Here is a 12279-nt window from a genome sequence, read left to right as displayed (position 1 = left end):
TCATCCAGAGTCATACAGCTAATGATTAGTAGGACAAGAATTCAAACCAAATTATTTTGTTGTGTGAAGTGTTTTAGTGTGTACAAAGAAAAATGATACTGGCCCTGCTTTTCGGTTCTGTTTTTTATTATATATCTAGCCTCTGATAAATATATCCATGGAGGTTACAAAAGAAATATGTGACCTATGTGAATGTCCTCAGTATTTGGTAAACTAGAGAAGGAGAGGAGGCCCCACAGAGAGGACAAGAGGACCAGGCTTTGGGGACTGGCAGTCCAGAGCTCAAATCCTGGCTCTGCTATTTCTCAGGACCTGGGACAAGAGCTTCATTTTTCTCTTCTGTGAGATGGGAATAATAATACCTATTCCATGAGGTTGCTTTGAGGATCAAATGAAATCATGTATTTTTTTTAAATGTAGTGTTTTCGAACTCTACAATATTTTATAGATGACAGTGGTGGTATTACCTTGTATGTAAATATAGTATAGTTAAAAGAGTTACTTTAAGGGAAAAGTGACAGGTACACATGAATTAATTAGAAACATCACTAATCAAGTGTTAATTGGGGAGCCAAATCTGTGTTGCCCACTATACTTGCTTAGGACCAGAGAAGGCCACTTGCTGTGGGAACAGAAATAGGAAGGTTTTGTAGAAGAGCAGAGTGTTGCAGGATGAAGATAATCCATGGTGATCCATGTCTTGGCCATCTTCATGTCTTTCCAGGTGCTCTTCCACCTCATCTCTTGTTTGCATTTTGCAGTGGAGGTGAACGGTGTTGATACCTTCCTCGTCCTCTTTTTACAAATGAGGAAACTGAGTTTCTAGCAGTAGGAAGGGTGTTTCAGTTTGGGGTAAAACCTCAGCTGTGTCATAGATGTACATGGACTCACGCCTCCATTCTGGTGGAACAGAGGAAAGGCCAGGGGGGATGGTGGTGCTGTGTTCGGTGGACTTCTAAAGTGAGCTGCAGAGCTGGCAAAACCAAAGTCTTAGAAGGAGGCGGGTCAGCACTGACTGAGCTTCTGCTATGTGGCTGGCCCTCTATGAAGCTCATGCCCTACCATGACTTCTTTTAACAATCCTGAAGGTGAGCATCAAGTCCCAGTTTCACAGATAAGGAAATTGTTGCTGGAGGAGGAAAAGGGCCTTGCCTAAAAAAGCTGCCTGGCTGGTGAGTGAGTGAGCCAGGATACCAACCTTGAGAGTCTGCAGCTGTAGCCCATGACCATCCTGAGGAGGCAGCTGGGCAGGCTCTGTGTGAATGGAGATATTTCACCAGAGTGAGGTCTTTTCTACCTCCTATGACTGCCTTTTCTTAGGCTTATTGATTATAGTTTACTCCCTCTCCCCCACACCCCAACACAAGTAGGCTGGGAACCTCTTGAGTTTAGAGATCACCTTTTAGTCATGCATTGGGTTGACATGACTAACCAAATGTATGAATGAATGGGTGAATGAATGAATGTCCAATGGATGGATGGTCAGAAAAGGAGGAAAAGCCCATTGGAGAAATAGCCCCTTTGCTGACCTGGGTTGAAAAATCTCTTGAATTTTTTTTAATGAGAATCAGTGCTTATTACCTTGTGAGGAGAGGATTTGGCCTGAGCTGTGAGGTGCTTCCACACTTCCCTCCCCTGCCAAGTTTCTGTTTCTGTTTAAAGCACCCTGGGAAATTCCAGCAGTGTTTTCAGGGGTCCTCTGAACTGCCGGACTCAGATTTTTAATTTTGTGGAGCAGGAAGGAGCAAATCAGTGACTACTGGCTCCAAAGGAAAAACCACTACGTTTATCAACGGCTTGGCAGCTCAGTGACCTTTGGGGCCAGAGGAAGGGAAGGAAAATGTCGCTCTTCCCTCCACGTGTATCTGAGATTTCAGGAGGGAATAGAGAATTTAGAATACCTGAATATTTGCCTTTCCTCTTCCTGTCCTTTCCACTTTCCCTCTAATTTCTCTTTCCCTTCCTCCTAGGAGGCCAGCAGCTCCCCATGCTGTTCTTTGTTATGTTCTCATATACATGCGCATGTATTTGAGTACATTTGATATGAGTATAGTGGAAGGAATACTGGCATGAAGAACCCAAATTCAGATCCTTTCTCTGACAAACGCTATTTGGGAGAACATGAGCAAACTATTAATCTCTTTAGCCTCAGTGTCCTCATCCATCCAAATGGGTACAGCATTCCATAGCAAACCCTTTCCCTTGAAAATTTTAATGGTGTCTGGACCAGCCATCAAGCTGCTTGATTCCTCTTGTGTGTCCCTGACAAACATCTGTTAAATTACAGTTGCTCAATATGTTTGTGATGGAAGCAGTGTCAGAGCAGTTAGCAAGATACACTGGGTAATACAGAGTTTTTGATGTTCATCTGAGTTCAGTGTTATCTACGCTGCTGCTAAGCCGTGGACTTTGGACAAATTATTTTGCCTCTCTGACCCTGCATTTCCTCATTTCTGCACAAGCGTGTCATGAGGCAGCGTGCACGCTCAGTCGTTTCTGACTCTTTGTGACCCCTTGGACAGTAGCCCGCCAGTCTCCTCTGCCCGTGGAATTTTCCAGCAAGAATACTGGAGTGGGTTGCCATTTTCTACTCCAGAGATCTTCCTGATCCAGGGATTGAACCGCGTCCCGTGTGTCTCCTGCACTGGTGGGCAAATTCTTTACCACTGTGCCTCCTCCACAGGGTGTCATGAGGATTGCATTAAATGGTACATGTAAGGGTTGGGCCACAGGAGGAACACATCACCTAGGAGCTCTTTTTGTTGTTCTGGGAGTCAGTCATCTGATGGATGCAGAGTTAACACAGTCCCTGTTCCTGTGCAGGCCCCTGTAAAGTTAGCTCTGCCTCAGCCCACTCGTAACCAGCCTTTAAGAGGTGACGGTGTGAAGTCCAGCAGTAGTTGTTTAGGATAAAGTTTAGATTGGTGAACTATTAATATGCAGATTTTGGTTTATTCCGTACCTTTCAAAACTTAAACAAGGAAAGAAAGCTGCCGAGAAGTTATACTTAAGTGAGACATAAACTGCAATGCCAGGAGCCATATCAGCTGTGCCTTTCTCAAAGAGAAACGAATACTGGATTTTCCACATAGTGCCAAAGCAAAGCACTTTGTGGGCTTGATAATGCTTTGATTTAAGAGGATGGATGCATCCTCTTGAAGCAAAGTGTCTTTGCAGGAAGTCGGTCTAGACCTGTCCCTTTTGCTTGGTGGTCTAGATGCTGGTGTCAGAAGTGCTGTCTCAGTCGCTGGTCAGCCATCGGAGAGGAGACTGCTTACAAGCCTCAGGGGTCCCTCCAGCAGGGAGAAGGCCTGCCTGTAGCCAAGACCAGCATCCTAGGCAGATGGGAACTTGGTCACATAGGTATAAAATAAATGTTTCTTTTTTTTTTTTCCTTTTTACTTAATCCTGTCACAATCCTGTGTAGCACATGGTCAGGGCCCCATTTTATAGAGAAAGAAACTGAGGTTCAACTACGTTTAAATAACCTGCTGTAGGTCCTGTAAGTAGGAATTAAAGAAGGTTAAACCCAAAGTCCAATCTGACCCCTACTCAGTCCTGTTACTCTCCCAAAGCAGGCTGACTCAGGACTGCACAGGTCTCTTGGGAGGTACCCAATAATATTGTTGCTTTTCTCCTCACTGGAGAAGGGGACAGGGCTGACTGAAAAAGCCATAGGTGTCTAGGAGGGGTCTACCTTTGCAAACAAATTTTCTGACAGTGAGATATAGTCTACATTGCATCCTTTTTATTTGTAGAATTATTACTGTACTGCTTTCATAGTAACAATAGGCAATACCCAGTGCTTATTACATGCCAGACACTATTATAGGTACTATACGTATATTAACGCATTTAACCACCACAACAATCCAGTGAAGTCTATATTATTTGCTTTTTGTAAACATTTTGCTGAAGTATGAGATTTATAGGAGGTGTACACTCATCTGAAGTGTAGAGCAAGATGAGTTATTTTAAAGCAGCTATTTTAAAGTTATTTTAAAGCACCACCAGATCAACTACAAGCCCCCAAAGCCCCTCTTGTACCCCCTTGTCATTCTCCCTCTAACCCAAGGGTAATGATTGTCCTGGGTGTCAGGACTATTTTAATCTCATCAGACATATGAGGAAACTGAGGCACAGAGAGGTTAAAGGGTTTGCCCAAGAACTGGTGGAGTTGGGACTTGGACTTGGGCAATTCAGGCTCCAGAGAATACGCTCATGTCCTCAGGGAAAGAAGACATAGCCAGGAAAAGAACAATAGGTTGGAGTAGTTTTTAATGGCATAAAATCATAATAGTGGAGTCATTGGCCTTTTCCTTTGGTCTGAAAATCAGTTGTTCACAGTCATACAGTCTTGGAATTCTAGTCTTACTTTCAAATTGCAAGGATAGAAACTTGCTTTTGAGAGCCTTCCATTTATTACACTTATTGCAACCAGATGCTGTGTTAAATTCTTTACATGTATTATCCCACAAGGGGCTTTCCTAGTGGTTCAGATGGTAAAGAATCCACCTACAATGCAGGAGATGTGGGTTCAGTCCCTGGGTTGGGAACATGCCCTGGAGGAGGGCATGGCAACCCACTCCAGTATTCCTACCTGGAGAATCCCCATGGACAGAGAAGCCTGGCGGACTACAGTCCATGGGGTTGCACAGAGTCAGACACGACTGAGCAACTAAGCACAGCACAGCACATTATCCCCCTTAAACCACCACACACTGCTGGAGAGTAGGTAGTATTATCCCCATTTTATAGATGAGAAAACAGACTCAGTAAAGAACTGAAGGTACACAGTTGCAGAGGCAAGACTTGAAGCTGGCTGTCTCATTCTAGAACCCACATCTTAGCTACCATGGTAATGCCTATCTTACTTTCTTTGTCAACTGTGAATTAATTCTACATGAATTAGTCGTGATAATTTTACACGTTTATTGTTGTTGTCATTATTGTTGCTATTCCCATTACACTTCCTGTGCAGACTCATACTGAGCTTACATTGTCCACTGGGGCTCACACTGACATCTGTACCAGGCCTGCCTCCCGGTAGAGTGGGCCCGGCAACAGTATTTCACTCATTCTTCGGTTAATCAGCAATTGCCCTGTGTCAGGCACCATCCTGGGCACTGGAGTTGCAAAGATAAAGAAGACGTAGCTCTGCCCTGATGATGGTCCTGGTGGAAGGACAGCAGAAAAGATTCACCATGCCCTGGCTCATGGATTCCATACATGCCACCTCACCGACCCACCCTCCCCACAGCCTCCATCCAAGTTAAGGACCCTAGTGCTCAGCTGAGGCAGCAGAGATGGACCTGGGCCCCTGCTCATCAAGGTCTAGAACCAGCTTCTTTGCTCCACCTCCAGCCCCCAGCTTCATCACCAGGGAAGCAGCACATGCTCTTGACCATTCTTTGGATCCTCTGCATTACCTGACCAGTGCAAATCCTTGCTCTTCATTTTATGACCTGATTCTAAGTCCTGCCTTTTGTCCCTCGCTGCCCAATGCCCTCCCTAGATAAACAGGGTCATCCCTATCTGTGTGAAAGATTGCTGTGGTTTGAACAAGTGCAGCTGATACTTTATATTTTAGCCGGCCTTGGGGAGGACCCATTGTTTTCACACAATCAACTTTAGAAAGTAAGGTTCAGTGAAATCTCGACTAGAGAAGATCCACTGAAGGTAGAGTGGTTCTCAAGTGGACCCCACTTTTGTGTCGGGAAGAATATCAGGGGCATTGGACTCTATATTTATCCTAGGAGGGTATGAGTAGAAAAAAAGTTTTAAAAATCCTAGGCTAGACAAAAAAAGGAAGGAGACTGGGAGCCAAACACAGCTGCAAATCAGAATGTACATTGTTGGTAGCTCAGGGCAGAATTACCTTTCCATGTGGCGTTTGGTCACCATCATTCATACGTTGTTATTTTTCATGGTCTACTGTGGTTTTCAGAGAAGGCGATGGCACCCCACTCCAGTACTTTTGCCTGGAAAATCCCATGGATGGAGGAGCCTGGTAGGCTGCAGTCCATGGGGTCGCTGAGAGTCAGACTCGACTGAGCGACTTCACTTTCACTTTTCACTTTCATGCATTGGAGAAGGAAATGGCACCCCACTCCAGTGTTCTTGCCTGGAGAATCCCAGGGACGGCGGAGCCTGGTGGGTTTCCGTCTATGGGGTCGCACAGAGTCGGACACGACTGAAGTGACTTAGCAGCAGCAGCAGTAGCATTGTGGTTTTATTCTGTATTCTGGACATAGCATTAATGTGTTTATCAACTCATTGTGTTATAACTTATGCACAACAAATGACCCATTTAAAGTGTACAATTCAATGAATTCTGAGTTTTATATACTACCAATAAAGATATAGAATATTTTCATCACCCTCAAAAGACCATTTAATTTACATTTCGTCTTGAGCTTCTCATGTGCCTCTCATTAGTCTAAGTGCTTTAGAAATGTTAGCCCATTTGATCCTCATCACAAGTGTGAGATGTAGGCACTGTTTATAGAGGAGAAAACTGAGGTGCAGAGAGGTGAAGTGAAACGTGCAAGTTTACACAGCTGGCGAGTGGTGGCGCTGAGTGAGAGCTCAGACACACTGGCTTCGGACCCCGTGCTCCTCATGTCTAGGCTCTGCTGCCTCTCCTTCATTCATGTGTTCATTCAGAAACTGCCTGCTGTGGGCCAGATACTGGGGTAGGAGCCGAAAGTTCAGAGATCTGTTTTGGTGGCCCCAAGAAGCCCACACACCAGAGAAGGGATCAAATGCCTGGATTAATACTCTAGATGGATGTATTATTCTGGTTGTGGGAGTAAACCACAGGCTCACATGAGGAAAGGCAAACTGCTCCCTCAAGCCCTCTGGGGTAAGGTTAGCCAGGCTTCGCTGAGGCTCCGAGAGGAAGAGGTGACAGGCAGGAGAGCCACTGTTGGCTGAATTCCTCTGTGGACGTCCTGGGAATCTTGCTAACTCTGTGTACATTTGCTTATCTAATCCTCACGAGAACTCTGTGAGGTGGGTACTACCATGATCCCCATCTAAAACCTGGAGAATTTATGAGGCTGAATCTGTGTCTGCTCAGGTTCCCCTGACCACCTCGCATGCTGTGATTTTTTTTCCCCTTTCTTGGCCTGAAAAACAGAGGTCATATTTCTATGACAAAACATAAAGGGAAAGACATTTTTGATTAACAGTATTTATGGGAAGATGCCATTTTTGTGTGTTTCTCTGTGCAAGAAATGCCATTTGGAAAGCCGGTGTGCATGTCAGTATCTTTTTTTTTTTTTTTTTCATTCTGAGAGAAAGCCTATAGAGTCTGGTGGGGGGAGGGTTTGCAGCTGGCAGGAGCTTTGGCATATGTTGTAACTAAAAAGAGAGGGAATGTGTTGGTGGGACGAGCTACCGGAGAGCTGTCTCGGTGTGCTGTGGTACTAGTAAGTGTTTTAATTGGGTAGGGTTTTTGGAGGACTATTTTGACATCTGCTCGTGTCTTTGCTGATTTTTCTTCACTTAGAGTAGGAAACACAAGCTGTGGATAAAATGACTTTAAAATAATTGGAAGTAAAGATATCTCTCTCAAAGTTGAATTTGAGAGGGACACTCTTTAAGAAGTGGAAAGGAAATTCCACTTCGAGGAATCCATCCTAAAGCATAGGCTTCATGCCTACAGATTTCTCAACAATATTTATAATATTTTCTTAAAAACTGGAAATAGTCAATAAAAGGGGCTTGATTGGGTTTGTTTCTAGGAAGTGGAACATTTTGTAGCAATTAGCAATGATCTTCACAAAGCTTTTAATGAAGTGAAATGTTGCTTATATTGTAATAAATGAGAAAATCAGAAAGAAACATTATGAATTGCTTCAACTGTGGTTTTAAAAGGAGGTATTGGGACAGAGAGTTATGGAAGGAAATACACCAAAATGTTATCTCCAAGAGGAGGATTAGGGTAACCACAGTTTTCTTCTTTGAACTTCTTTGTCTTTCCAATTTTTTTTAAACATATGTATTTTGTTCACTTTTTATTTTGTATTGGGGTGTAGGTGCTTAACAGTGCTGTGATAGTTTCAAGTGAATAGCAAAGGGACTCAGCCATATATATACATTTTACATACGTAATTTTTATGATACAAAAGACAGGGGTCCTTTTGCATAAGAGGAAGCAAGCCCTGAGAGTGCTGGTGTAGCTGCATGCCCTATGTAGATACTTGTTCTGAAGTCTGAGCAGCTGATTTGAGGACGTCTTCAGAAAGAGTCATTCTGAGTTTAAAAGTCAGCTCTGTCACTCCTTATCTGTGTGATTTGGACCAGTTTCTTTGACCCCTCTGAGCCTCCTCCTTTGATATTGCCCTCATAGCATAGTCAGGGTTAAAGGCAGGCATACAGTAATGGCCCAGTTTCCTTCTCCATCAGCACTACCCACCCCACCCCCCAGCTTAAGAGGTTTTGTGGGTTTTGTTTTGTTTTTTGCCTTTTTTCCTCTTGTTTCCTTGAGCCTTTCAAGGATAGGGCACCATCCGGCCAAGCTGGCCTCCGATTCTTTCCTTGGGAACATGAGCTTCAGGAAGGCCCTTGAGTCCATGCCAGCCCCTTTGGAAGAGGCCTTGCCACCAGGAGGGCAGCATTGTCCTATGAGAGGAAACTGTGCCGACCCAGCTCCTCCTGGAGCCTGGTGCACAAGCATTTTGGTTACTAAGGGGACCCTGGCCTGCTAAGTCAGAAAAAAGGGCCAGGTTTTTTCCTCTTCTTCAGCCTACTGCCATTGTTCAAAAAGTAAACACTCCACACAGCTTAAGCAGCAAGTCCTCCAGCCAGGAGTGGGAAGAAATCAAAAGCCTGCTCCAGCCCAGCCATGGAGAGCCTACAAGGGCTGGTCTGTGCTGCGGGGCCCCACTGGGAACGCAGAAACAACACCCGATCCTGGTCCAGTATCAACAGCCTTGTCGCTGGGCCTTTCACCCCAGGCTTCTCTCCAGTGGCTAGGCCTCTTGCCCCCATCTGGGGCTCTCTGGAGCTCTTTGGAGGTCAGATGAGGCAAAATTAGTGATTGTGGGGTGCAGCAGCCTGGAGTCCCAGGCTAAGTTCTGGAGCCCCCCATGACCCCTTCTCCCTTTCTGTGTCTAGTGCCAGGGTCTCTGCCTTTGAAGTGAGAGCCCAGCAGTTACCAGAAGGGACCAGAGGATTTTTGCCCTTAGGTCATTGCCACTATAGTTTCCAAACTGGGGTCGTGGCTGATGTGTATATTATAATAGCAATAATAAAAGCTACTATAAGGCTACTGTGTGCCCAGTGCTATGCGCACACCACCTCCAGTCCTCACAGCAGTCCACAAGGAAGAGGGCTAAGAGGGATAGTCACAGTTACCTTCTTGATTTTACAGATGAAGGGGCCAATTAGTAACCATATAACCTTGAGCAAGCCCCTTCACCTCTCTAAGGCTCAGTTTCTCATCTATAAAATGGTGACCGCTCATCTCCAGCTACTGCTGAGAATGAAAGAATCTGTGTGCAGGTGCTTTGTGAGCTCTAAAATGTGATGTAAGTGAAAAAGGTTCTGACTGAGGCTGTTTTTGTCACTCCCTGCTTGTGCACTGCTAACTATTTAACCTGTTAGATTGCAAAGTAAGGCAGCTAAGGAGCTCCGGACAGTTCCTCATGAGTCTTAATGTTCTCAACTGTAAAACGGGATTGTGCTTTGTAAAATAATAGTTATCAATGTTGCTTGCTGCTGGCTTTTTACCCTGTGAATAAAGCAGTCAGTTAATATGAGCTTTGGGGTTTGGAAGAAAAAATAAACCTCCAAGTAGGCAATCTTGTCCCTCCCCTGTGGCTCTCCGCCCACAGGAAGCATTTAGTAAATGTATGAAATGATTGATAGGTTTGTGGACTAGCCCCTGAAGAAGTCAACAGCAGCCGAAATTTGAGGCTGCTGGTCTTGTTGAGTGGAAGAGTTCCAGGACCCTGCCCTCTGGGAGTATTGTTTCAACTCTAGGAGGCTTCTGACCAGCATGGCTCCATCCTCCTGCTGAGAAAAATCTCAAAATGTTTACTTAGGTACCAAAGTCTGTCCTCGAGGCTGGGATTTGAGGCAACAAACATCAACCAATATTAACGAGCGCTTACCAGGTGCCAATCATTTTGTTGAGTGCTGGTTATTATGCAGTGCTGAACCAAACTGATGAGACCCTGAGGGAACTCACACCCCAACAGGGGGAGGCAGGCGGGCCAAGGGGTGCTAGGGCTCAGAGCAACAAGCATGGCAGAATTTGGTTTCTCTGGGGGTGTCTGAGAACAAGGAGGCTAAAGTGCCGTGCAAGAGCACAGGCTGTGTAGGTGGCCACTGCTGCGTTACCTCTGCCACTCACCTCACCTCTCTGAACCTCATTTTCCTCAAGTTACCTAACATGAAGATAATAGGGTACACTTTGCAAGGATTGATAAAAAATTAGTAAGTAAAGCATAGAACATGTGCTAGTGAGCATCTATTACACTGTAATTGTTGTCCTTTTCCAGGGCATTAGCAAACATAGGCTTTAGCAGCCATTGGGACATCCAGCTCCATCACTAACCCATACAGTGCTCTGGGATGAATTAGGAAAGGGCATCTCCTCTCTCCCTCCACCAGCACCTACCCACGCCTTCAACTGATGCCTGTCAGCCAGCTCGTGGGTTGGCAGATCTCATCCTCAGCTTGGCTAGCAGGGCGTGCTGGGCAGTGCATACCTGCACAGTCATACCCGGTAGCACAGAGGTTGGCTGATGATGAAACTGACCCCTTCTACATAGGGTGACCACATAGCTCATCTTACGCTGCTGCCCTGGTATAATATATTCTTTCATATTCACAAGTGTCCCAGTTTGGACCACAAATTACAGGGTCTTTCTGCTTAATCAGGACAAAATGAAAGTTCCAGACTCTAAAGAAATGAGCTTTGATATATAATGGGGTAAGAAGATTGAAGGAGATTGGCAGTAGGAAGTAGGTGAGGGGAAGTAGAGGTGGATTCTAGCAGTGGGTAAATAATGTGATTGAAAACTAGCTTACTCATAGGCTTACACTTCTACAAACCATGGAGAGTTACTGCCGGCTGGTAGGCTCTTCGTTTCAGCTGACAGTCCCTTCATCCTCTCACCAAATATGAACACCTGGTAGGCACAAGCCTCCCTTACCCTTCCTGTTGTTATACCAGTAGAAGAATGGGTTATGGCCAGAACCTGAGAGCCATGATTCACAGGATTTTTGTGGAAAATGGAACCAAATTGAAAGTATGACCTTTCTACTTAATGTTTAAGAGAAATGTTAATATGTTAACACTAGGTTGTACAACGTATTCCATACCCAAGAATGCCAAGATCTGAGAGAGATGGCCAAGTAATCTTTGGTAAATGAGAAGAGATGGATGGAATGAGACTATAGTAAGAGCTAACTGTATATCTGAGTTCCTGGAGCCAGAGCTTTAGACTTCAGCTTCTTCTTTTTTATTTTAACTTGAAAATATAGGGGAAAAAAGTAATGTTGGGGTGTAAAGATCTGTCCCCCTAGCTGTGTGACCCAGGGCATTTAACTTAGTCTCTGAAACCCTTTTCACTCCTGGGGGTTGGGGATAACCATAGAAACTCACAGAGTTTTTGTGATAGTTAGATGGCCTCACATGTTAACTGCTTGGCATTGCACCTGCCACAGAGTACACTTTGTCAGATGTCACTTTTCCTCCTCACTCCCCTTTCCCTGAGGAAGCCAGGGAAATGTCTGTGTCTTCGTGGCAGTTCGATGATTTTCTCTTCTGGATTTTTTCTTTTACTTGCAGAAAGTCAGAAGCATGGCCCTGGATGATGTCGTGATCCTGAATGTGGACACCAACACCCTGGAAACCCCCTTTGATGACCTCCAGAGCCTCCCAAATGATGTGGTGGGTAATGAGCTCTTGTGTTCTGACTCCTGGGAGCTCCTGCAGTGGCCATGAACATGCCTTTGGGGAGGAGAAGAGGTAGAGACCGCTGTGGTTTTCCTGTGGCATAGGAAGCACAGTTGGTTTCTGTTATGACCTCTGGAACCTTTGTCTCAGTGAAGGAAGTTGGGAGGTGGTTCACTTTTTTAGTTTTGTATTGCTCTCATAACCCTCACCTGAAGTGACTCTAGGGTCTAGACAGCCTCTCTTCCTGGGGAGTTAGGGGGTCTTGCCATCCCCATTGCCACTGCCGTGTCTAGAGAACAGAACAACCTCCCCAGGTAACCCCACCAAAGGCAGGCAGAAGGGCTTCAGTGTGAGCAATTTGGGGC

The 12279-nt window shown here is 45.1% G+C and overlaps 1 protein-coding gene across 4 annotated transcripts in view; it reads left to right on the top strand.

Moving 5' to 3' along the window:
* Positions 1-12279, top strand: part of DENND1A (DENN/MADD domain containing 1A) — a 520043-nt gene that overhangs the window by 324786 nt on the left and 182978 nt on the right. For all 4 annotated transcript variants that reach the window (XM_010844030.1, XM_010844029.1, XM_010844031.1 and 1 more), the window contains one exon: positions 11807-11908. In XM_010844030.1, coding sequence (XP_010842332.1) covers positions 11807-11908 — 102 coding nt within the window. The remainder of the gene's footprint in view (positions 1-11806; positions 11909-12279) is intronic.

The sequence above is a fragment of the Bison bison genome, unplaced genomic scaffold (assembly GCF_000754665.1).
Source record: "Bison bison bison isolate TAMUID 2011002044 unplaced genomic scaffold, Bison_UMD1.0 scf7180017864193, whole genome shotgun sequence".
Lineage (NCBI taxonomy): Eukaryota > Metazoa > Chordata > Mammalia > Artiodactyla > Bovidae > Bison > Bison bison.
Note: the sequence above shows the minus strand (reverse complement) of the source record. Positions and strands in the feature narration are given on the sequence as shown.